This window comes from Pocillopora damicornis, chromosome 1, assembly GCF_964200805.1.
Source record: "Pocillopora damicornis chromosome 1, jaPocDami1.2, whole genome shotgun sequence".
In the NCBI taxonomy this organism is placed as follows: domain Eukaryota; kingdom Metazoa; phylum Cnidaria; class Anthozoa; order Scleractinia; family Pocilloporidae; genus Pocillopora; species Pocillopora damicornis.
Genome location: NC_142670.1, coordinates 33,476,708 through 33,502,738, shown reverse-complemented (window position 1 = coordinate 33,502,738; position 26,031 = coordinate 33,476,708). Strand labels below are relative to the sequence as shown.

General features: G+C 36.7%; 3 protein-coding genes across 7 annotated transcripts; all 3 read right to left on the bottom strand.

The window, feature by feature from the left end:
• Nucleotides 1–424: 424 nt before the first annotated feature.
• Nucleotides 425–11,199, bottom strand: LOC149053414 (uncharacterized). Of its 2 annotated transcripts, XM_089201758.1 has the most exons (5): nucleotides 10,940–11,199; nucleotides 5,547–5,612; nucleotides 3,572–3,901; nucleotides 2,428–2,562; nucleotides 425–1,704 (listed from the first exon to the last, which is right to left on the bottom strand). In XM_089201758.1, exons 1-5 carry the CDS (start codon nucleotides 11,087–11,089, stop codon nucleotides 1,543–1,545), a joined length of 843 nt encoding a protein of 280 aa, XP_089057884.1. In that variant the 5' UTR covers nucleotides 11,090–11,199; the 3' UTR covers nucleotides 425–1,542. The 2 variants fall into 2 exon arrangements, with proteins under 2 accessions (XP_089057884.1, XP_089057889.1); XM_089201763.1 differs by lacking the exons at nucleotides 5,547–5,612; nucleotides 10,940–11,199 and adding an exon at nucleotides 4,706–4,912.
• A 915-nt stretch (nucleotides 11,200–12,114) lies between these two features.
• On the bottom strand, nucleotides 12,115–18,668 carry LOC113670776 (uncharacterized). Of its 3 annotated transcripts, XM_089201702.1 has the most exons (7): nucleotides 18,277–18,546; nucleotides 17,326–17,391; nucleotides 16,222–16,545; nucleotides 14,882–15,001; nucleotides 14,037–14,082; nucleotides 13,762–13,952; nucleotides 12,115–13,194 (listed from the first exon to the last, which is right to left on the bottom strand). In XM_089201702.1, the coding sequence occupies exons 1-7, from the start codon at nucleotides 18,421–18,423 to the stop codon at nucleotides 13,084–13,086; spliced, it is 1,005 nt and encodes a 334-aa protein (XP_089057828.1). In that variant the 5' UTR covers nucleotides 18,424–18,546; the 3' UTR covers nucleotides 12,115–13,083. The 3 variants fall into 3 exon arrangements, with proteins under 3 accessions (XP_089057828.1, XP_089057816.1, XP_089057820.1); XM_089201690.1 differs by having other exon boundaries at nucleotides 13,762–14,082; nucleotides 18,277–18,668; XM_089201694.1 differs by lacking the exon at nucleotides 14,037–14,082 and having other exon boundaries at nucleotides 13,762–14,004.
• A 376-nt stretch (nucleotides 18,669–19,044) lies between these two features.
• Nucleotides 19,045–24,430, bottom strand: LOC149053413 (uncharacterized). 2 transcript variants are annotated; one of them, XM_089201707.1, is made up of 6 exons: nucleotides 23,982–24,430; nucleotides 22,624–22,689; nucleotides 21,748–22,071; nucleotides 21,180–21,329; nucleotides 20,828–20,968; nucleotides 19,045–20,446 (listed from the first exon to the last, which is right to left on the bottom strand). In XM_089201707.1, the coding sequence occupies exons 1-6, from the start codon at nucleotides 24,126–24,128 to the stop codon at nucleotides 20,336–20,338; spliced, it is 939 nt and encodes a 312-aa protein (XP_089057833.1). In that variant the 5' UTR covers nucleotides 24,129–24,430; the 3' UTR covers nucleotides 19,045–20,335. The 2 variants fall into 2 exon arrangements, with proteins under 2 accessions (XP_089057833.1, XP_089057841.1); XM_089201715.1 differs by having other exon boundaries at nucleotides 22,624–22,676; nucleotides 23,982–24,323.
• Nucleotides 24,431–26,031: the final 1,601 nt, after the last annotated feature.

The following is a 26,031-nucleotide window of genomic DNA, read 5'->3' as shown; positions in this document are numbered from 1 at the left end:
GCTAACTATAAGAATTGTATGGTCGACAGTAAGGAGAATTACAAATTTGATCCGGGAGTTAAAGGGTTAATTCACTTTGGCGAGCGAATGGCTAAGGGGAAAGGATCCACAAGGTCTTGGTTTTTAAAGCTCGAATAGTCAAGTCAATTGCTGGTGAATGAACAGAAAGTCGCAGTCACTGATCTTTAGAAAAAAAACTGATCATCGAATCCAGCAGTGGGGTAGAGCATTTGAACACAGTTTTGACCCGCAGGTAGGAAGGGGGCATTGATCTGTTTCAATTCCCTGATCCAAATTTACAGTCTCTCATAATTATAATTCTGAGCTGATAGATCACAAAATTGTGGAAAACCCATATACACGAAAAAACAAAACAAACAAAACAAAAAAACAAAAATACAAACAAAAAAAAAGAAACAGCATGTTTAATATTTATTGTTTTAATATGTAATTTTACATCTACATGTTACGGCTACTAAGTTATTACTATGGGGCCAACCCTACAAAACTGAACAAATTTTAAAAAATTCACAAAATTAGAAAAGTCTATTTAAAGCAATAACTTAAATATTACCATGGTCAAAATACTTAAAAACAGTTACCGGTCACTTTGCCGACATATTGACTCGATAAAAACCAACTTGCGTATAACAGCATTCACCTTGCCGGCAACTACTATCAACTCGCCTTCATTAATTTATTTCATTTAAAAGCACTTTGAAAACAAAAACAAATTATACCCGGGGCCTTTAATAACGAAATGAAAAGTTTTGAATGAAAACTTGCTGACACTAAATATTATCATAATAAAGTTCAGATATAACGCGCGCTGTCATTGGTTGAATAAGCGTGCTCTATAAGAGTATTAAAACACTCGACTAAGTCTCGTGTTTCTCACAACACTTCTTTCGTTCTCTGGTCGCATTCTGCGCAGAGCACAAACAAGGCCTCTCTATTTTTTGATTATACTCGCTTTGATAATTGTGTAAATGTTCTTTTTGAAAAAGTAAAATCAGAGCCTGTTTGAAAAATGTGTAAAATAGGTAAATACAACATCTAAGCTACATTAAATACTTTCGAGAACAATAAGCGAGGTTAACTTGACTCTAAGTAAACTCTGACTGAATCTCAATCTTGGATTGAGCTATCTAATCTCAAACTGTTTCTGGAAATCCTGGGACTTTGAAAACTGCCTGCTTAATTAAGGGTGACTGCTTGATACGGAGCTGCTTAAAACAGGTTCGCCTGTAATAAAAGAACTCCCAAACACAAACTTTCTAAGGTAATATACAATTGAACTACAAAGGTCTCCAGATGTACATGTGGCCGCTCGTTCATGAAATGCCTTCATTGTTTATTAAAGCAGTAAAAGATATATGTACAATCAACACTTTTGAATTGCTTAACATTTTATTTAGCGAAGTAAACTGTTTACACTTCGGCTTTACAACACGATTGTTTCCTGATACTACAAATGATCTGTCTATATATGAAGTATGAAAGTTGTTTCACCGCTGACCATTCGTATTTGGGTCGTTTTTTCTATCCCCGCTCGTCGCCCGTGATGTAGTAACTCCCCTTTGTCACCACCCCAGGCTGTGCAGCCATCCCTGGCTGTGTAACCACCCCAGGCTGTGCAAACACGCCAGGTTTTGCAACCACTCCAGGTTCAGCAACCGCTCCAGGTTGTGCAACCACGCCAGGCTGTCAAATAAATAATAAAAAATAAAATATTTTAGACCTAGAACATTGTTGACTTCGAATTCTTGATAGCATATAGGGGAAGACTTTCTGCAATTTTCCAAATCCATGGTACAAAAAACTCTGGGTTACCCATATTGAAATAGACACTAGACCTTGGAGTTTGTCCTCTGCCATTAAGTTACAGAGAGCACACTCAGGTAAACTGGGCCATAAATAGGTTCATATCTAACAAACTCAACTTTTTCTTTATTTATGCATCAAGCTCAAAAATTTACCATACTGAATGTATAATTGTCAGTAGCTTTAGTTTCACCATACCAGCATTTTATCCCTTTACACCAAAACATGAGTATACATATAGTCCATATTGTCCTCACACAATGTTTCCTAAGGTACCTGACAGGGAGAATTTGTTTAACAATCGAGAGCCTCTTTAGTTGCTGACCATTTTCCTTATTATTTTTACCTTAATGTGGGATTCAGGGGTTATATTGTAGGGAGAAATTAGATGCAAGTCACTCTTAGAATTTCAAATATAAAATTCCTAATATCTGAAAAAAAAATGCCAATGGAATAATCACTAATTTGTTTTCGGAAAAACAAACTAAACCAGGAAAAAACATTTGACTATTCCAAGTTTAAAGTACTCTGCCTAGAACTTTGTTTGTCCAAACTTGGATTCATGTAATTTTTATCAGTACATAATTATTTATATCTAGTTACCTGCTGGAGGACATACGAAGGTTGCTGACCTGTTGCTGGGTATCCCTGTGGCACCACACCAGCATCAGTCTGCATTAAAACCCCACCCGGCTGTACCCCAGGGTACATGTATTGAGGCTGTACATACACCACTTGCTGGTTGGTCCATGTATTAATATTCAAAATAGTTAAAAATCAGATAGATTAAATGTTTAAAGTCTAAAATTCATCAAAAATGCTAGCTGTCATTTCATCAGATAAAGTCAATGGAATGCACAAAACCATTTACTAGGTATAGGTTTACAACAAAGCCACTGTGAACAGGAAAAGATAGTTTGTCTGTTAAAGGGAATTTTACTCTATTAACATTCAAAACTAAAAATTCCAATAGTCCATAATATATACTTATTATTATAAATGTCAGTAACCTAGTGTAAATAATGTACATGAAAAAATTACGCGTGTCTTTACCTATACAAATTGTTCATCATGATCATTATTACCACTATATACGTGGGATTGTGTTCACTAAAGAGATATTTGTCTGGTGAATATAATGTTTGTTCCATGATGCAAGCAACTTTCTAAGAACTAATTTTCTATAAAGCTAGACTGGGAAACTAGACACAAGATTTGAAAATTGCAATAAATTAACAATGGCTGCCATCGGGCACTAAAATATGCACGAATATTTGTCCAGGGACATTATATATCTGTTCCTCGATGCAAAGAGTCTTCTTAGAGGGTCGCGATGAGCTTCAAGGAACAGATAATGTCCAAGGACAAACATAAGGGTATATCTTCGAGCGTATATCATCCTCACTGTAACAGTAGCAAAATGCACTTTCAACGTGAACTCAATTTTAAGCGAAAGCTTTTATCGTATTGATCATAGGGATTTGTAAATTGAGGAATATCAGTTGGGCTATATATCCCAGGATATTCCCCAGTTTTAGCCAGGGCATATTTGATCACATGATGTATTTAGAAAAATTGCGCGCGGGCAAAAAAAAAATTGATGGGTTATAATATTGAATAGTTCTCAGTTTTTGTGAAACGACCTGTAAGTATGCAAAAATTTTTGATGCAATACATGTATACAAAAAATATTGGCAACAAATGATTTCAAGATAGCTTTAAACATTATCATCTGGTAATTACTTACTGTGTTCTCAACTGCTGCTGAGTTACAACACACGGCCCTACAACAATAGATGGATGACGAAAGGGCCAAGAACAACTCAACCAAGGATAAAATGAGGAGAAAAGAGCCTAAACCCGCCACCTTTTCTGCTGTATCTCTATCAAAGCCATGCCTCAAATAGCAATCATCGTACTCGGTAGAGTAATAATTGTAGCCGCCTCTAGAATAAGTCTCATAACGGTTACATAAATTCTTCATTTCGGAGTAGCTTGCAAGAGTAATGCAATTGTAGATGAACATTGCTCCTGATAAGACACAAAATGTAATGGAGACACCCATAAAACATCCAATCTGTTGATAAAAACACATTACACAATTCATATAAAATTCAAAGTTGACCATCTCCTGGTAAATATATATGAACTAAATGTGTTCTCTTTAAATGTGAGTCTCATACCAATCTTTTTTATTAATAATAATGATGGTAATTGTAATAATAATTATAATTATGCAGCGGACATTCCACGAGGTGGCTCTTCCTGTCCACTGTTTCCAAGTTGTGGTATTGGGGTGTTGTGGAGGGAGGAAAATCGGAATACTCAGGGAGAAAAACCCCTCGGAACAACAACGAGAACCAATAACAAACTCCACTCACATGTGACGGCAGGTCCAGGAATCAAACCCCACCCATAGTAGTATGAGGGCGAGCACTCTCACCACTACACCATACTTGTTCCCCCATTAAATTCAATTTGTAAGAACCGTCAATTCCTTGAAAATACCCAAGGGGAGAGGTGAGGGGTGCTCAACTCCAGGGCTTTCAGATAGGGACTCGTTATAGAGGTTGGGTTGATTATTAAAATCTTATAGAAAACCAAAATGCCAGCCGTTTTTTACTCAAAATTGTCTTAGCTTAAAAAAGAATAACACAACTTGTTAAACAGGAAAAACCCCACACTCTTTTTCAAAATCTTAGCCTTAAAATTTTTCCAGTCGCTCCCCCCCAAATAATTAGTTTAATTTCTATCTGATAACTTATTCCTTACCAGTTACCTTTAATTTATGTTTATTTAATAGGCTTGCACGAGAGTTATTATGGTCTGGAAAGTTTAATTCAGAAATATTCGTGATATTTATCATGTGAATTTTGCAAACCTGAAGGAGACGTGTATTATTAGTTTGGTAGTTTAGTCGTTTCTGTAGTTCCTTTTTTTTCCTTTCTTTCTTTCTTTCTTTCTTCATGTTTGACAAATTTATCAAATTACTGTTAGTCTTTGAAGATGTCCTAGAAACATCGAAGATAAATGCTGTAAATGGGGGCAGGGGAAGGGGAATTCATCCCACTTCTCCCCTTTACTAAGGGCAGCCCTAGATAATCTGGGCCTCGATTATTGGTATCTTTTAATTGTAACAGCTATTATTATAATTATTATAATTATCATTATAAGTTGTAATAGTAGTATTACTATCATTATTATCCAGACTTGCTAATCTCTAGTCCCATATAATGAGAATATTAATATTAAAATAACATTCAAGATCCATACCATTTTTTCCATCAAACAAGCACACAAGTACATAAGCACATGTTGCATTTTTAAAAACTGTTGAATGTTTGAGTAAGTGTATAAAATAGCTGAAAAGGCGAAACAAGGCTGACATAATTCTAAAACTAATGCAGTTTCAAAGAATGATGAAACTAGTGGTGGGCACACACTGTAGCCGCTCGAAACAAACTGATTTACATCAGAATTCTAGACCATGTAAATCGTTGTTGGATAACTTTTAGCAGAGGTTAACAGTTTATGTACAATGAATCCTCGAGGATGGACCTTCCTTCTTGTCTAATATATTCATGTTCTTTTAAGCCATTCAATTAAATTTTTGGCTTAATAATCCAATAATCGAGATGCTTTCGTATAATAAGGTAGTGTGTATTGAAGAAAGAGATAGAGAAATAATAACAAAAAATTCCTTAAAAAGCGCAGTAACTCACCAAACACCTGTTTGGGTTGAAATAATCTCTTGTTCCTTGGTATCCCAAAATTCCTGTGATAAATACCTACAATACAAAGAAGCAGAAAGATCTTTCAAATAATTCCTTTCTTACTATGAAATAAGAAAATATTAAATATTCTTTGAGGCTAAATGATAAATTTTTCATATTTTGCCGGCCTTAAATATACGATTCACATCTATTCAAACAAGCTCAGAAAACTCCACCAACTGAAGTGGTGGAGCTTTCGAAAAGATAGTTCGGGATTTTCGCGACCCCATATTTATCACTTTGGATTATGTTTATCAACGTTTTAATTAGGTAATCCTTAGAGAGCCATGTGATGATGCCAAAGATCGACCAAAATTTCTCTTCCTCCAAGATCCGAAAAAAGTGGGATCGACCCCATTCAAGTAACTATTTGGGAAATGTAACCCCATTGCAATCAATCTATTCATAAAAATGTGATCCCATTCAGTGACACATCCCCATTGGCCTGTCACGAGGCAGTACTCCATAAAAATGTGACCCTACCTAGTGACACATTTCTATTGGCCCATCACAAGGCAGTACCTCTTAAAAATGTGACCTCATCCAGTGGCACATCCCCATTAGTCTATCACAAGGCAGTACCTCATAAAAATGGGACCCCATTAAGTGGCACATCTCCATTAGTCCATCACAAGGCAGTACCCCATAAAAATGTGACCCCATCCAGTGGCACATCTCCATTGGCCTATCACAAGGTCGTACCCTATAAAAACGTGACCCCCATCCAGTAACACATCCCCATTAGCCCATCAAAAGGCAGTACCCCATAAAAATTGACCCCCATCCAGTGGCACATCTCTATTTGCCTATCACGAGGCAATACCCCTTAAAAATGTGACCCCATCCAGTGGCACATCCCCATTAGCGTATCATGAGGCAGACTACCCCAATGGGATTTTTACTGACAGTGACCTTGAGGCGAATGATTCTTCATGAGGAATTTTTGATCGATGAGGAGATTTTCCTGCTGCTATCTATGCTCTAGTGTGGTCTACTTGGCTAACGATATTTTTTCGACGTTGTTCTATATGAAAATTTGGAAGGAGATAACATTTATCCGATGTTTTGTTGCTGTTATTGTTGCGCAGGGCATTGTTTTTTTTAAACACCGATTAAAAAATGTTTGATTTGTTTCACTGTCTCGCAATTTTTGATGCTACCATAGAATGTTCGACAACAAGTAGCATTCATAGTGCAAGATATGTGTTTTATTGGCCGATAGTAAGATCAACATGGCTGGATATTGACTAAGTTCCTTTTTGCATATTATGAACTGAGACGTTCAGGTTCAGGTTCAGGTCCATCAAAGTCCAAACAAAATATTGGCTAATATCAAGCCATCTTAACAGAACAAGCTTGCATGGTCAATAAAGGATTTATATAGAGCAAAAGATTTGCTTTACTAAGAATCAAGAATGACTTGTTTTAATTTTTAGGGCCAGGAAAGAAAGCCAACTGTGTTTTTAGCGCAGTAAACAGACAAGACTTGTTATGATTTCTTTATTTCGACAGTCTTCTACTGCTTTTGTCTGCCAAAATTGTCCAAAAATTACTTAGTAAGTACGCTCCACGTAATGTTTTTCTTGCTCTAGATCTAAGTAGGCAATCCCAGCAAGCAAGACGGGCCCGTCTTGCCTGCTTGGGTAGCCAATCAGAACACAGGATTCGCTTCATAATGCCCAGTCAGAAGCTGCCAGCAATGTAATAAAATTATTTATTGTTTTTTTAGAGGGCACGGTAACGAATCCTGCAATCTGATTGGTTCTTTACCCGGTCAGTATTTTCCTATCTCTGCCCACGGGCCACGGTAACGCTTTCGTGAGTCGCCGAGTACATCCCAACTTTCGTTGTCATTTTTCATAAATATACCTCGTTTTCCAGCTGGGCAGTATTTTTAAGCAAACACGTCGGTCACTACCTCAAGCCGATAAATAACTTATGAATCCTCTCTTTTCTCTCTATCAAATCACTTTGGTTGACAGAAAAATTTTGGTTTCAGAATGAATTTGAATAAACAATAGTATCATTACGTTGGTTGACAAGCGGCCTAAAAACTGTCTGCAATTAATTTTAATCGTTCACAAAAAGTACCCAGAAAGTTGAAACGTGAGGTATTTGGTTACAGTTAAACTGAACGATGGAACTTTCATTCATTTAATATCTGAATTTTCTCGAGCAATTTGTTCGTAGTGAAAGAGCGAGCGAAGTTTTAATTTAAGTTCTACAACAAATATACGCTCCCGGTGAGTCTTTCCAATTCCGTTCAATTTAGACATTTGTACCGTAAATTGCACAACAGAAATTAAAGGAATTTTTTGAGTAAAGGCCGCATTAAATTCCCTTATGTCTCGTTGGAGTGTGCCGTTCGAATTTATTTTTGTGAAGGAAATACCAGAGTCACACACGCCATTGCAGCAAACAAACGAGCAAACTCTCACAACTTCAAAATAAAAAAAATTGAATTTACTCACAATTACTTTCCTCGCCGTTTACTTAATGAACAGAGGTAAATCTTCGTACATGAATGAATGGTCGATGAGAGTGAATAATACTTTCCGTTAGATCACTGACTGATTTTGAAGAAGACATTGTCGTGACAGCCCTTGCCAAACTAGTTCTGATGTTTTCAAATGTTCCTACGCTTTTTTTTTCTTGCGCGCTCTCTAATTGACAGGTGTCAGATTGTGGCAGATACTTGTAAAAATAATGTTTCAAAGTTTGTTTGGAAGCCTTTTAAATCATCTTTATCGTTACGGAAATGAAAATGTTTCGCTGAGGCATCTCTCTTTAATTTGCATCACCGCTATTTTAACTACCATTTACTCACTCAAAAATTGTTCAGTTTATGGAAGATCTTGCCGTATTTACTGCCCTAAATCATTCGGGTTCTTTCGGAAAGAATTTCGTCAAGTTTAAAAAACAATAAATATGTTATTTACCGGCTAAGGGTCGGTCCGTATGGTGAAAAACTGTGACCTCGGTCACAGTTTTTCACCATACGGACCTCCCAGCCGGCAAATAACATATATATATTTGATTAGTCTGATCATTTGACTTTCCATTTAACTCAACGAGGTCACAGTATTGATATCAAAATCAAACAAAATTGTTGGTAGTATACTTGGTATCAGATTGACTCGTTTAAATTGGATCCACCCATCCCAGGCGATGTGCACGTTCTCATTGTGTTGCATTATGGTCGTAAAAGAAAAAGTAACTTATTTGCACCCTGTTGCCGTGGAGTGAACATCTTTGGTGGTAACGAGAATAGCGTGATTCTACTTGAATTGTATTGGAGATTCACTATCTGTTACAATTCCTTTGAAAGTTAAAAAGTGTTGACGGGCCTGCGCAACTCTTGTCATTCCTCTGCGATTAATTTGTTCTTGGGAGGCACATTACTGACGAGATTCGGAAAAATATAAACTGCAGTCTTGCCTAAGTAAAGAATCTACACATGACAGCATGCAGTTACAGTCATAGCCGATGGCTGTGTGAATAATATCAAATTCAGGAATTAGATTCCTAGACGCAAGTTTAATTTAACAGGGAATTGACTCTTGACACGTAAATGAACCACAAAGAGACAGAGACCTTCTAAACTCCCTTCTAATACACAAACTTCATCTAATGGCATCGATACAGGATTCGTAAAAAGAAGAAGTATTACGCCTCCTAAGGACAAAATTTTCACGCTCCATGTTTAATGAAAACGTAGAGAGTTTTAAATCACGCTTAAAGAATCACAGGCGGCCCAAGCTCACGTTTCGAGAAAAAGCCAACGATTAATTCATGAACGCGTCACGCTTTGTGTGACTCAGTGCCAAGTTACGAACGGAACCTGGCTTAAAGATTTAAAAGTGCTAGCAAATGACAGGAGTCGCAAAGGCCCGTCAACACTTTTTAACGGTCAACTGGCCTTTTTCGCTTTCCGGCTGAGCCGGAAATCATTCAGCCTTAATCATTGGTCAAGTGACTCCTTCTGTTGCTCTGATTTAACTCAACAGTTCTTCATTCAGTGATCAAAATAGTAGATTTACCACACAATAATCGTGGTTAGTTAATTTGCTTTTACTACAACACGACTGAGTATAGCGGATAGGAAATGTCCTTACAACAACATAACGCTATGTAACGTAATACACTAGCTAATACACTATATACACTATACTATATACACTATATACACTATATACACTATATAGCTATGGACAACAACAGGCCTTTTCGCTGCCATAACCGGTCTCAAACGCTAGCACTTAAAATACATAAAACACGCGTACTGTTGGAGAGCGTTTGGTCAGAGATTTTGATCAAAGCGACCATCCAAATCTTTGGATAATTAACTTGAAATTTATCCTTCTCGAAAATTGGTCTCAAATTACATACGTAGACATAGTGATTCCGTTTGTCCTTCAAGAGCGACTAAATATGCGACAAATGTGTACGGAAAATACTTCAACACATCCAAAATAAATCAAATTACATTCACCTATGGCGAAGGGAAAAAGGAACAGCCTAACTTTTACGGAATGTTCAGTCAATTCCGCTTCCAACGCAATATTGAAGATAACACAACCACAATACAACGCAATCAGAGTGCACACACCGCCAAGGCCGAGCCTATCCTTGAATTGATTTGGTCCAAACGCCTTCTATTTGGTCATTTCCGCACTAAAAACAAATTTGCTTCTCAAAATAGATTGGTAAGACTTCCGCGCCTCCTCATTCAATCGGAAAAGAAATCCCCAGTCCAAAATACAATCTATGGTTCTCGCTTTTTTTCCTTTATCCAAGAACTGTATGCATAATAATTTATAGGGCTGTGATATTAAATTTTATGGGAAGTAGTGCCTTCTTAAATGACCAAGCACGGGTGAACCGTAAGTTTATATTAAACCTATCGCAAAACAGTCAAATATATCCCTCCAGTCGAAAGAGCGTGCAACAAAATACCTAATATCTTGACCTTTTTCCAAAAAAAAAAAAGCCAAGAAAGACGTCGATTAAAAAATGAATTTCAGTTTGAAAATGGTCGCATGAATTAACCGTCTCTTGCAGTTCCACAACTCAACTTCAGCATAACACATTTAAGCAGCGTTGAGTTCCAAATGGAAATAAAAATAATTTGCCGTCGCGGTTTCCGCTTGCAGACGACGCAAATTTTTGCGATTCCACGTTGTCATTTTGCAGAGGACGGCTGTGAAATGAGCATAGTTTTAAAAGGCATGTGCTGGCTATTGTTCTGCCCATTAGACCTAGAGTTCTGCCACGTCCTCATTGCCGTCGCCGTCTTGGTTTGCTTAGGTCCCTATTATTCGAACAAGCCAGACGAAACTTACCCAGACGCCAACCCCAAGGAGGCCAAAACGAACATACAAAGGCCAGTGTCGAGCAATGGAAAAACTTATGAATCCAAAGACGAATAACGAAGCCCCAAACACCATCTGTGCGATAGCCAACCTACGCAAAGCAGTTTTTCTGTAAACCATGACTGTGATCAAATTGGCGACAAATCGAACATTCAATCAGACGCCGAGAAATTCAAAGCTTCAAAATCCCTTTCCGGGCAACCCGAGGGAATTTGACTATAGTTAGTCCCCGGGGATGGCAAATGTAACCCTTGCCTTGCTGGGATGGGAAATTTGATCCGGTGGTGTCCATTCTTCTTGGAGGGCGAAACATTTTACATTTTAATATGGAGCTGTCGTGAGGTACAGAGCGAACCCTTTAACTCCCATGAGTGACCAAGACAGAATTTCCCCCTACAATATCATTCCAGTATCAATCAGATGACTGATGAGAATAAAGGAGAATATCAATTTTTTGATAATTAGTTGATCCAATACTAAATTCCCTAAGCAAACATTACAAAAATTGTATGACCGACAGTAAGGAGAATTACAAATTTGATCTGGCAGTTAAAGGGTTAATTAAGGGAGAAAGGATCCACAAGGTCTTGGTTTTTCAAGCTCGAATAGTCAAGTCAATTGCCGGTGAATGAACAGAAAGTCGCAGCCACTGATCTTTAGAAAAAAAAACTGATCATCGAATCCAGCAGTGGGGTAGAGCATTTGAACACAGTTCTGGCCCGCAGGTAGGAAGGGGAAATGGAAGAAATTTCAACGCTTCAAATACTCGGGAGGGATGTTGAAGCTTAAGGTAGAAATAAAGCCTTCCATAAACAAAGATAAGTTTTTCTGCCATAGCAAGGGTTATTGTTTAAATGATAAACAAAAAAGGGCCTTCCGGCTTCATCTTTTAATTTTCAAGTCTTCAACATTTTGGGAAAGCATTCCCAACGCGAGTTTTAAGGGAAGGTCAGGGGAGGGGGGGGGGGGTAATTTAACCTCTGAGCAATGAGCATTGATCTGTTTCAATTCTCTGAACCAAATTTACAGTCTCTCATAATTATTATTCTGAGAATTATTATTCTGAGCTGATAGATCACAAAATTGTGGAAAACCCATATACATGAAAAAAACAAAAAAACAAAAAAACAAAAAAACAAAAAACAGCATGTTTAATATTTATTATTTTAATATGTAATTTTACATTTTACATCTACATGTTACGGCTACTAAGTTATTACTATGGGGCCAACCCTACAAAACTGAACAAATTTAAAATAATTCACAAAATTAGAAAAGTCTATTTAAAGCTATAACTTAAGTATTACTATGGTCAAAAGACTTAAAAACAGTTACCGATCACTTTGCCGACATATTAACTCGCAAAAAACCAACTTGCATATAACAACATTCACCTTGCCAGCAACCACTATCAACTCGCCGTCACTAATTTATTTCATTTAAAAGCACTTTGAAATCAAAAACAAATTATAACCGGGGCCTTTAATAACGAAATGAAAACTTTTGAATGAAAACTTGCCGACACTAAATATTATCATAATAAAGTTGGCATATAACGCGCGCTGTCAGTGGTTGAAAAAGCGGCTCTATAAGAGTATTGAAACACTCGACTAAGTCTCGTGTTTCTCCCGACACTTCTTTCGTGCTCTGGCCGCATCCTGCGTGCTTAACAACAGAACAGAGCACAATCAAGGCCTCTCTATTTTTTGATTATACTCGCTTTGATAATTGTGTAATAATTCTTTTCGAAAAAGTAAAATTAGAGCCTGTTTGAAAAATGTGTAAAATAGGTAAATACAACATCTAAGCTACAATAAATACTTTAGAGAACAATAAGCGAGATTAACTTGACTCTTAGTAAACTCTGACTGAATCTCAATCTTGGATTGAGCTATCTAATCTCAAACTGTTTCAGGGGGAAATCCTAGCACTTTAAAAACTGCCTGCTTAATTAAGGGTGACTGCTTGATACGCTGCTGCTTAATACAGGTTCGACTGTCCTAAATGAACTCACAAACACAAAACTTTCTAAGGTATTCCCCAATTGAATTACAATTATTACAAAGGTCTCCCGATGTACATGTGGCCGCTCGTCCATGAAATGACATCAGGCACTAATTATTTGGATTGGTAGCTGCAGAAGAGAAAGCTGGTGGTGGTAAGTTAACTGTCTGTGCTAATGAATAGGGTGGTGGCATGTCTTCATCCTTTGGAGCCGTAGGTATCTACGGAAATATTTAGCGAGAGCATCTGTTTTTAGAAATTCTGATTGTGGAGTTTGATCATGAATTCAGGAGGTTCACCTAACTAAAGTCAAGGCAATTTGACCCAAATTAGATTAAGCACAATCATATCACAAACAATTTAAACATTCGATCTGACGACGGGCTAACGCTCGAAACGTCAGCTCTCAAACTCTACACGGTGGCCAACCTACGTTATCAACTCAGGCGATAATACCTAAGTACCTAGTTATACTCTCCTACTGATGTAGCAACACATTTTCTTGGAAAACTTACCCCCTTTATTAATTGAATAAACCCTTTGCCACACCCTGAGAGTGACTATCATCTAATTTCCCCTTAAACATCATCCTTGAATCACATACTAAGGTCATAAGAAGAGAGAATAAAGGGCATGCATGATCACCAACTAAAGAAGCTTTTCATTGTTAAACAAATTCTCCCTGTCGGCACCTTTAAAAATGTTTGTTGGACAGTATGGAGAATATGCATACTAATATTAGGGTGTAAAGGTTTACATTAAACAGTTATGTACTCATGCATAATTACCTGGACTTGAGCTTGATTTTCCCCTTGGGGGGTAGCAGCTGAATAGGGCACAGTCACTACTCCAGGTGGGTTGGAGCCTGAGGGAACAGCCCAGTAAGTGGGTTGCTGAAAGGCTGCCCCAGACTGTGCAACCACTCCTGGCTGTGCAACCACCCCAGGCTGTATAACCACTCCAGGCTGTGCACCTACACCTACACCTACCCCTGGCTGTGTAACCACTCCAGTCTGTGCACCCACCCCAGGCTGTATAACCACTCCAGGCTGTGCACCTACACCTACCCCTGGCTGTGTAACCACTCCAGTCTGTGCACCCACCCCAGGCTGTCAAATGAAAAGAGTAATCTTGTTTGAGATTTGGCATTTTTCATTTCTGTAAATCATAACTGTACCTAAAGAAAGATGTTGTCTGTTTTGTAACATGTATAGGGTAGAGAGAAAAAAACCTGATTTCCAACATAATGTGTCATTATGCTGATTGTATGTTCATAGCTAACAAATGAACAGGTAATAATTAGAATTCTTTGTTCTGCCACCAAGTTCACAACTTTACCACCCATGTTACTGAACTTGTATGATGCAGTTTCATCTTGTCTCAATTTACAGTAACTGATTGAGTCACTAGAACTTGACAGAAAAAAATTACTACCCTGCGATCATGCACAATCTATGGTGCCATAGTATCATCTTCTAAAAGAGAATCCTTAAATCTGAGACAGAGTCAATAAGATCTTCAAATATCAAATTTCTAATCATTATCTCAAAGAGTACCCCATAACAACAATTCATCAAACAAGGACAGAGTAGAAGTACCTTTTTCATGTATGGAAATGATGTGCATTTACTTTTTTGCCTTTTTAAACCTTTCCAAAGTATAAAGTACTGCATGCACTCAAAGAATTTTGGATATCTTTAGATCAAATTAATTTTCAATTGTGAACACCGTGAGATGACCTCACTGGATGGTACAATCTTTTGCTTTCTCACAAAGAAACTTAAAATAAAAAATGACCATAATTGTGTCATTCTATGCTTACATTACTTTGTCTCAAATTTCCTTGCAAGTTTTTTGACCAGATTTGGATTTATTGTTTACCAATACATAAGTTACATCTCTAGTTACCTGCTGAGGGACATACTGTGGTATCAATCCAGCACTTGTCTGCATAAAAACCACACCAGGCTGTGCCCCTGGGTACATGTATTGAGGCTGTACATACATTACTTGCTGGTTGGTCATTGTCTTAATAGTCAAAATAGATAAACATCAGAAAAATTTAATATTAAAGTCATTAACAAATGAAAAACTAACATCATTTCATCTTGAAATAAGGTCTGGAGAATGCATAGATCCAGGCCAGTTTACAATATAGCTACTATGGACAAAAAGAAAGAAATGTGTGTTAAAAACTTGTCAAAGAAATGTGTCTTAAAATCTTATTCAAGAAGACTGACAGCATTTCAGAGCGCATGTACTAACTGAGAGATGATATCTGTGTAAGCCCAATATGTCCAGTCTTGTATGTAAATGGTGTTGGTTGCAAAACATGTAGTTCGTGTTCTTTTCATTTACGTTTTTTTTTTTTTTGTTCTGGGTTAATTTTTTAAATCAATCCTTTGTTAGTTAATGATTATTACTTAATAAATTCCTTATTTTAATCAGTTTCATTTAAAACACATGAATTAGACATTGGATTTTATTTTTCTTGTTCTTTTGCTATTAGTTTGGACACTGCTATCAACTTTTGCTATCACCATCAACAGTTACTTTTCTTGAATTATCTGTTATCATAGGGAGCAAAACCAAAGGAAGTCTTTCAACTCTTATATTTACAATATTTCCCTTTTTGGTCAGTATTGTTGGTTTATTTCTTGCATTCAGTTCCATTTCCAGGATATTTATCTTAGTTTAGTATCTGCTGTATCTCCTTTTAGTTTGAATTACAAATTCAGCCAGAACCTTCAATCAATATAACCTTGCAACTCCAATCCCAACTTTGTCATTTTCATCTGAATAATTTGATATGACTCCATACTTATTTTTTCTTCAGTCCAATTTATAATTTTGCTTATCAACTGCATTTAATTACAATCTATAACTCCCAAGATCTGATTGCTAATCCTCCCCTCTAGCTGCTACACATTTCCTTGTGAATAAGTTGCGAGAATTTGGTGTTAGATCAAGACGACAACCTCTACCTGATACATTTTGGTATTCTCATTACCTGTTTGCTGGATAGTACATGGATATTGTGGGGAGAAGTTACTTGTTAATCAACTTCTGGGAGTTATGGGATCAAACCATGATTTTTACTGTGGGTTAGGATTATCTACTCTGATCTACTGGTAACCTTTGGAAGTTACAAATACACTATGCAAGATAAAAAAGACAATGTTACCAACAGATGATTTCACATAAAGTTTTTACAATATCAATGAAACTGTCGAGGTGATATTACTTACAGTGTTTACAACTCCTGGTGAGGTACCACAGCACACTGCTGTACAACAATAGATGGACGATGCAAGTGCCAAGAAGAACTCAACCAGGGAGAAAATAAGGAGACACGAGCCTAAACCAGCCACATTTGCTGCTGTATCTCTACGAAAGTTATACCTTGTATAGCAATCACGGTAATTATAGAAACGGTCGTAGTCATAATTATAATAACGGTTGGAACAATATGCCTTCATTTGGGAGTAGTGTGCAAGAGTAATGCAATAGCAGATGAACATTGCTCCTGAGAGGACACAACCTGCAATGGAGAAGCCCATAAAACATCCAATCTGTTGATTAAAAAAAAGGAAAAAAAAACACATGCAATTGAAACACATGACTTTATTTACTGTATTTATTTGATTAAATGCCCAACCTCTCATATGAGAGTCCCACTTGCATCAGGGCCTATTCCCTTATACAAAACAGGAGAGTCAAAATAGTAGGAAATACAATAAGCACCCAGCCTTAAATAAACTTACAAAAACATTTCCCATCAAATCTGGCCCTTGGCTGGGGAATTTGAACACAAATTTCCCCCAGGGAGCTGGGATTTTAACCCTTTAGCTCCTGAGATCTCATAAGTAATTCTCCTTACTGACTACCATACAGTTCTTATAATTTTAGTTTGGAGAATTTGGTATTGGATCAACATATAATCACCTAACTAATATTTTTCTTTATTCTTGTCACTTGTCTGCTTGATATTGTATTGAAATTGTAAGGAGAAATATTATCTTGTCTCACTCATGGGAGTTAAAAGGGCTAACAAGCCAATCCTCAAGTTTCAAATGCCCCAGGGGATTGCAGGAAGAGGAGAGGGGGGGGGATGGTGGAGGAAGAAGGAGAGATTTTAAAGCTTCAAATCGATTGATACATTCAATTTGTAAGAGTGGGGAAGGCCAGGGGGGGGGGGGGGGGGAGAAGAGGAGAAGAATCTAAAATTCCTTGCCTCTCAGAAAGGGGCTTATATATACCTATTACAGCTTTTTTGAATGATTGAATTGAGAAAAAGGCAAGACAAAATGACAAAATGAAAACTTGTTTCTTTAAAAGGTCCAGTAACTCACCAAACACTTGTTTGGGTTTGAGTTATCTCTTGCTCCAATATATCCCAAAATTCCGGTAACAAACACCTGTAATGCATACATTGACATCAATTAAGCAGAGTGATATTTTTAATAATTAAATTCTTCCTATAATGTTACATCAACAGCATAAATATTCTCCAAGTCCAAGTCACAATAATCCTATTTTACTCGCCAAAAACATTTGATTCATATCAAACTGGAACAAAAAAATATATATATTTTTTAAAAGCCAAATGAAAAATTGTTTAGTATCTTGCTGGCTATATATATTCAATTTATATTAAACAGTACTCAACCTACTACAGCAGAGATGCATAAAGTCCCTGAAAAATGATCTGATTCAAATGCGTTAACTTTTGTTTTAATGCTCAGTGTCTAAACCAATTTGATTTTCATTGCGGAAAAGTTTTAAAGAAAGTAGTAAAAAAAAAAGCATGAACTATTTCATTCACTCATTTCGTTTAATTTTCGTTTCGTTTCGCAAATTACGGTAAGTACTTCGCATAAATGATCAAGCACCTGTGAACTGCTGGGCACAAATTACCACACGGAAGAACCCTATATGTAACTTCAATCAAAAAATAGTGCAACAAAATGCCTAATACAGCGAATCTAGGGCAGTTTCCCAAAAACGATAGCTTCCAAAATTCCTTCGGTTTCGTACCCACTTGCCTCTCGAGATATTCATCTATATTATATTTGAAGTCTCTCTTGGGACGATTCCGAGTGCCAGAAGAAATTGAAAACATCGATTAGGCGAGAATTAGGGAGAGCTGACAAAGCGTATTTACGGGCAAATAAAAAAAGCAATGTAAAAGTCAGAAACTGCGAACAGGCTTTGTTATTACAATCGAAAGGCAGTCCTGCATATACATCATTAATTGTCTACCTACGCACGCACGATCAAACAAGCTACGAAATAAAACTTACCCAAAGGCCAACCCAAACGCCAAAACCAACGTGTGAACTCCAGTGATAAGCGGAGAAAATACATGCTACTCCAAAAACAATCATTAAAGCCCCAAACACCATCTGTGCCATGGCCAACCCTCGCAACGTAGTTGCTCTGTACACCATGATTGCAATCAAAATGGCGACAAATCGAACATCCAATGTAAATAAGAAATGCTGACGTCATTTCAAATTCGAGGGTGTTCCTGCCCCCGTCAAAACAATGCAACATACCCAACGCAAGTAATATTTACGCAGCAACGGAAATGCAAAACTGAATTCATATGGCGTGATTTGGAGATCACACTGCTTGAACTTTCATTAATTTGGTAGCTAGTAAATACTAGCCAATAACACTTCTGGGCCTAACTACTGCACATAAATGGTGTTTGGCTCTTTGACAATCATAGTGGGAGATGCAGTTAGAATTGCTATGAATCATTGATGTCTGAAATACAAAGATACACACGCTGATTGGTTGAGGAGTGCATCATATCTTGCTATAATCTCCTTGCACAAGATGATTTAAGCAGGAGCACTGAATTTCAAAATGGCTGCCCCACGTTTGGCAAAGCTGTACTGAGGAAGTGATAAACCCTTTCAAGGAAAATTCAATTCAAAAAAGCTGTTACCAAGTATGGTGCAACACCTTTCAAAACTTAAATATAATTTTTTTCCCTATTGAGATCTGGAGGAAACTGGCTGCTTATCTTGATGCATGTAGTCAAAAAATTGTAAGAAAAGATATGCAAGTTTTCTTTATATTTAGCGAATGGCTTTAACAACAGAATGATTTTACAATAGAATTAAAAAGCACCTGAGCATTGAATTATACTAAAACAATTCCTCACTTCTATTTAGTAATTATGAATAATACACTTATTATAACTTCCTCTAGTAATTATTATTCAACAATATTCACTTTGCCTTTGGCGAATGATTGTTAAATATTCTGAGCTGATGGTTCAATATATTGTGGAAAAGGTTCAAAAACTTGTTTACTGCTTTAACCCTATAACTCCCAAGATCTTATTTTCAATTCTCCCCTCTTGCTGCTACACCTTTCCTTATACATTAGTTATGAGAAATTGGTGTTAGATAGAGATAACGACTTCTTACTAATAAGGTTGAGCAACCTCATTACCTACTTGCTGGATAATTTATGGATATTTTAAGGGGAAGTTATACATTAATCACTTCTAAAAGTTAAAGGGTAAAAAAAACTTCAAACCATCTACATGAAAAAATAGCATGTTTGACATCCTTTGATACTTTTAAATATATCAATTTTGCACCAACATGTTATAGTTACAATTTACATTATTTTGAAGCTACAGAGCTTGCCTTTTAAAATTTTTAAAAACTAATAATCATTCCATGAGAAACAGTCTGTTTACAGCTGAAGCTTAAGTACTAATATGGTCAAATACTTACAACAGTCACCAGTCACTTTGAGGACAATTGGCAACTCACCATCCCTTATGGTATATAATTTTATACCACAAGAACTCACAAAGATAAACTTTCTTGAAGAATATGCAAGATTAATTTGACTCTTAATAAACTCTGACTGAATCTCAATCTTAGATTGAGCTATCTAATTTTTAACTGTTTCAGGGGGAAATTAACTTCACTCTTAATAAACTCTGACTGGATCTCAATCTTGGATTGGATAAACTTTCTAGAACAATATGCAAGATTAATTTGACTCTTAATAAACTCTGACTGAATCTCAATTTTAGATTGAGCTATCTAATTTTTAACTGTTTCAGGAGGAAATTAACTTCATTCTAAATAAACTCTGACTGAATCTCAATCTTGGATTGAGCTATCTAATCTTTAACTGTTTCAGGGGAAATCCTGGGACTTAATGAACACTTCCTACTTAATTTATGGTGACTGCTGGATACAGTGCTGCTTAAGGTTTGACTGTACTAAAAGAACTCACAAACACAAACTTTCTAAAGTATGCCCCAATTGCACTACAAAGGTCTTCTGATGAACATGTCACTACTCATTCATGAAATGACATCAGGCACTAACAATTTGGATTGGCATCCACAGAAGAGAAAGCTGGTGGTGGCACATTGGCTGTTGATGCAAATGAATAAGGTGGTGGCATGTCTTCATCCTTTACTGCCTCAGGTATCTAAGGAAAAATTAAGTGAGGCAATCTATTCTAAGAAATGCTATTGGGACAGTTTGATCATTTATTCAAAAGGTTCATCTTACTGAGGTCAAGGCAATTCGATCTATATTACAATCACATGACATACCATCCGATTAGCCCTTTGACACACCCTAAGAGTGACTAGCATCTAATTTATCCTTACAACATCAGCTCTGATTCACACATTAAGGTCTCGAGAATGAAGATATTATCACCAAAAAAAGAAGCTCTTCATTGTAAATAACAAATTCTCCTTGTCAGCATCTTAGAAAATGTATAGAGAACAGTATGGAGAATATGCATATCAATACTAGGTTGTAAATGGTTAATGTTAAACAGTTACTACTCATGCATAATTACCTGGACTTGAGCTTGATTCTGCACTTGGGGGGCAGCAGCTGAATAGGGCTCAGTCATTTCTTCAGCTGGATTGGATCCTAAGGGAACAGCCCAGTGAGGGGGTTGCCGAAAGCCTGACCCAGGCTGTGCAACCACTCCAGGCTGTCAAATGAACAAAATATTCTTCTTTTCATACATAAAATATTACTGACTTCGGAATTCACTAAACAAAACAAACCAAAGAGAAAAAAAAAACATTGAATCATTCTATGCTCATAGTACTCCATCTCAAACTTCCATTATTTCAAACTTTTTTGCTTGTCCTTGGATCGATTTTATTATAAATCAATACCTAAGTTACATCTATAGTTACCTGCTGGGCTATATACACAGGTTGCTGGCCCGTTGCTGGGTATATCTGTGGCACCACACCAGCATCAGTCTGTATTAAAACCACACCAGACTGTGCCCCTGAGTACATGTACTGAGGCTGTACATTCATCAGTTGCTGGTTGGTGATTGTCTATAGTCATGGTAATTAAACATCAATTACATTAAATACTAAAATATCAAAATATAAAGTTATAAAAAACATTAAAAAATTGACTTTTTAGTGCAACCTAAGGAAATTATACATTTACAATACATGGAAGTTTGTTTTTTCTTCTATAAAAACAGCAAAATACTCTTCTAAAGGAACAGCTTTCATCAACTTCGAAATGAAGACTTTCATAGCATTGGACACAAGGTTTAAAATTGAGAAGATCACTGGATATTCCTTAGTTTTGTAGACCCAATTGTTTGGTCATGTAACAAGTTTAAACCTATGTTCAGTATGTAAAATATTTGATGCAAAATAAAAAATATACATATTTCTAACAAGTGATTTAATTTTAACTTTTAGCATTAACAACTGAATAGTTGAGGTGATAATTACTTACAGTGCTCACAACTCCAGTTGAGGAACAACAACCCACTGCTGTACAACAATAGATGGATGATGCAAGTGCCAAGAAGAACTCAACCAAGGAGAGAAGAAGGAGACACGAACCTAAACCAGCCACATTTGCGGCTGTATCTCTATGAAAGCCATAAGTTCTGTAACAATCACGGTTGTTATAGAAACTGTCATAGTCATGATCAAAATAAGATTTAGAACAGTATGCCTTCATTTCAGAGTAGCTTGAAAGAATAGTGCAATAGACGATGAACATTTGTCCTGAGAAGACACACCCAGTAATGGAGAAACCCATAAAACATCCAATCTGGTGATAAAAAAACACACAACACAATTCAATCACACCACTTCATCAACTGTATTTATTCAATTAAAAGCCCAAACTTATATACAGTCACCTGCCCTTTGGGTAAAAAAAACCAAATGCACCTGTTAGTACCCAGCCTTGAGTAATACCTCATGCAGAAACCTTTGTATCAATGGTTTGAACATTTATGGCTAAAAAAGTCTTTAAACTCATTAGCCATGAACTGATTTAAAAATCCAAAATATACAGGATAACTATTGTGTGCATGTTTGCAAATATAAAGTCATAATGCATAATATCAATTTGCTGTTTAAGTTTTTTTTTTTTCTTCTTCCTTTATTTTTGACAAATTTTTGAAATGAATGTCAATCACTGTAGATACCCTGGAAACACTAAAGAAGAATTTTACCAGGGTGGAGTATTCCATCCCATTTTTCTCTCTACAAGGAGCCTATTACTGCTAATATACATGTAAGCTTGTGTGTATGATTGTATCAAGAAAAGGGCTTGAAAAAATAATTACAGGTTTCTGTGAAAGGTCCAGTTACTCACCAAACACTTGTTTGGGATTAAGTCATCTCTTGCTCCAATGTATCCCAAAATCCCTGTGATAAAAACCTATTAATAATTCAAACAAGTAGAATGATCTTTTTAATACAGCAAAGGTATTCTTCCTATGGATTTACCATAACAACATCTTAAATATTCTTTAAGTCCAAAAGACAATTCTTTTTTTTAATATTTAGCTGGCTGTAAATATTTGATTCAGTTCAAACAGGACTGGTCAATAAAGCTTCACCAACTAAAGTGGAGATGGAGTCCATGTTGCATGATTTAGTGCAAATAGTTCCCTTAGATGACCAATCGGGTGTTACTAAACTGTAGATCAGTAGGCTGAAGAACCTTCTAGAGCATCTGGAACCAGCAAAACCTACAGGACCCAAAATTACACTTTTTGCATCATGGGCAATAATGTTACTTCAAGGCTTGTGTTCCTCACTCCAGCATGATGTACAATGCCATGGAATTAAAGGCCACCAATTCTATCCTGAAGGTTTGCTAATTATAAGAGCCTTCAGTTGAGGCATTAAGATATTGCATTACCCAAACATTACTAACACTTGAGGGAAGGTCACAGCTGATTGCTTAAACAGTGTTGTGGTTTTTTCAATTCTACATGTATAATAATTTTCCTTGAACAATCGTAGGTTCGAGAGGTTCCACAGTCTGCTGATCCACGTTCTAATAACACCTTGATTAACGCCTGTCAGTGAACTGCTCAGTCATCTTTCGCTTGCCGCACAAATCACCACACGAAAGAGTGAAATATATTGCTTCAGTGGAAAAATCACGCCACAAAATGTCTGTTACAACGAATAAAGACCAGCTGTCCAAAAATAATAACCTCAAACTAAGCAAAGTTAACTTAAAATCTCTATTCATTAGACGCCTCCAGAACTTCATGATCACGTTATATAAGAATGTGTTTTTTACGAATTATCCAGGTTATTTAAAGATATGTTCACCGCGCGGTCTTCATCCTACAATTTGCGCGGAAATCATATCCTGGCCCTTCCCAACCTAAAAACAACGACTTACGGTCTGCACTCTTTTTCATACTTAGCTAGCAAAATATGGAACTCTCTCCCAGACACTTACAAAACATTAAATTTTCAAGAATTCAAGCAGGAGATCTTTTCCACAGTAGATCTACAAGTTATATTTCCCTCTGCACGCATAATGTTGTACATAGTATATAACTAATAATGGAATTGTAATATAGCATATTTTATTTTATTTTAGCTTATTTTCTCAAAGATATTAGCTCTACAGCTACACTGTGAATTTCGAGCATAAATAAAGTATATGAATGTATACAGGCTACATTCGAAGCAACAGAACAAACTTACCCAAAGGCCGACCCAGATGCCAGTACCAGAGTAGGAAGACCAGTGTTGAGCAGAGGAAATACATGCTACTCCAAACACGGTCATCAAAGCCCCAATTACCATCTGTGCGATGGCCAACCCTCGCAAAGAAGTCGCTCGGTACACCATGACTACAATCGAAATGGCGACTAAGTGAAAATGTCAAGGAAGTAAAATAATGACGTCATATCAGATGTAGCGGGTGTTCTGATCCTCAACATACCCAAAGCAAGCAAGATTTATAAACTTTGGTCATATAATCTGAATTACGAGAACATCACGCGCTAAATTACACTATTTATCCAATCAAAGAAATAAATGTCAATGAATTGAACTCCTCGTCAGTTTTATTTTATACATTCAGTTCCTCTTGTGCTTAAAGCGACGAACAGTTTCACTTTCTCCCCTCCCCCCTCCCCCCCTCCCTATGGAAAGTCTTATCTTGTAAACATCATTCTCTAGCATTTCGTTGAATATTAAGTCGCCATATTATTAGTAGTCATGGCGTACCATCTTGTGTCTCTTCGAGGTCTAGCTATCGCACATATGGTGTTTGGCTCTTTGATGATTATACTGGGAGTTGCATCCCTTATTGCAGTGGATCACTGGTGCCCTAAGATCGGTTATGGCGTCTGGATTGGCATTGAGGTGAGCGTTAATTAGTTAATCACCTACTAACTTACAGATAAATTAAAAAAATATGCGAAGTAGAGCTTTTGACTGCGCGATCAGCAGTGTCGCGTGATGTCTACTGCAGTAGATGCAGGAAAAACAAATATTTCTAGTTTGTCTTGGATAAAGATCAGAAGTAAAAGACAAAATTTTGCATCGCGGCTTGTTAGTTGCGCACAATTCGTCTCTACAGGTACGATCACTCCCTCGGTGTTATTTACGCCATCGTGAAATTATCTGAGTACGCCAAATTTCTTGATCTCTTAGTGGCATTGACGAGCACTTAGAAGTTGATTTTGTTGAGGGTTTGGAGTAATTCACAATTGCGTCAGTATAACGGAGCGATCAATTCCTCTGCACACTAGGTCATTACCTAGTTTGTTGATAACAATAAAATAACTGATATGCATAATTATTTGTCATGCTTAATCCTTGCTGTAAGTTGCTCACGGGCTGTGGTTTAAATAACAAAACATTTGTGCAGATACCTTTTTTAATTTTTCAATTTGATCATTTTGGGAGATGGGTTCCGAAAAAAATATTTTACCTTGATATGTTACGATTCACAAAACACAATTTACAGCCCTTGGCATGTATTATTCTACGATGATGGGTTTATTTGATGGCGGAAAATAACCCACATTAAAACCGGAATTACAGATTTACCGTAGTTATTTAAGTTTTTGAAAGTTTCAAAAATTGACCGACCTCGCGATGTGGCTTGACCTAAGATTTCCTGAGACAAGGTCCACACACAAAACTCTTTTGACATGAAATCAAACTTGTTTACATCAGTTAATTTTTGCAAAGAAAATCACAAGCTTATAGTTTGACCACTGTTTGTGATAAGAGCTGCCACACTTTTAGTACATACATGCCAAGATGCAACATTTGGTTTAATAACAATCGCAATAAACCTGCTTAGACATCCCTCTCACTCCAAGTTCTCAATAATTTTTTTTTTACTGTTTGCCTTACAGTTCTTGTGATGGTAGTTTGGAGAATTTGGTATTGGATCAACTAGTAAACCCCTAATTGATATTTTTTTCTATTCTCATCACTTGTCTGCATGATATTCTGCCCTACTTAGTCAGTCATGGGAATTTTGAAAAGGTAAAAGTTTTGAAAATTACTGTAATCTGCAATTTAGCAGATGCTAAATGGCTTCTCTACAAGATTGAGTTTATGAAAGCCAAAAATTTCATGGTTTTCTTGACGGCAGTATCATGGAAAGTAATTACTGTAAATTATAAAACGATGTAGGTAAAGAATAACTTCAGTATTATACCTCAAATATGGATTTATACAGGCTCTCTGACAACAGTAGAACCCTGATAACTGAAACTTCCGAGGGAAATGA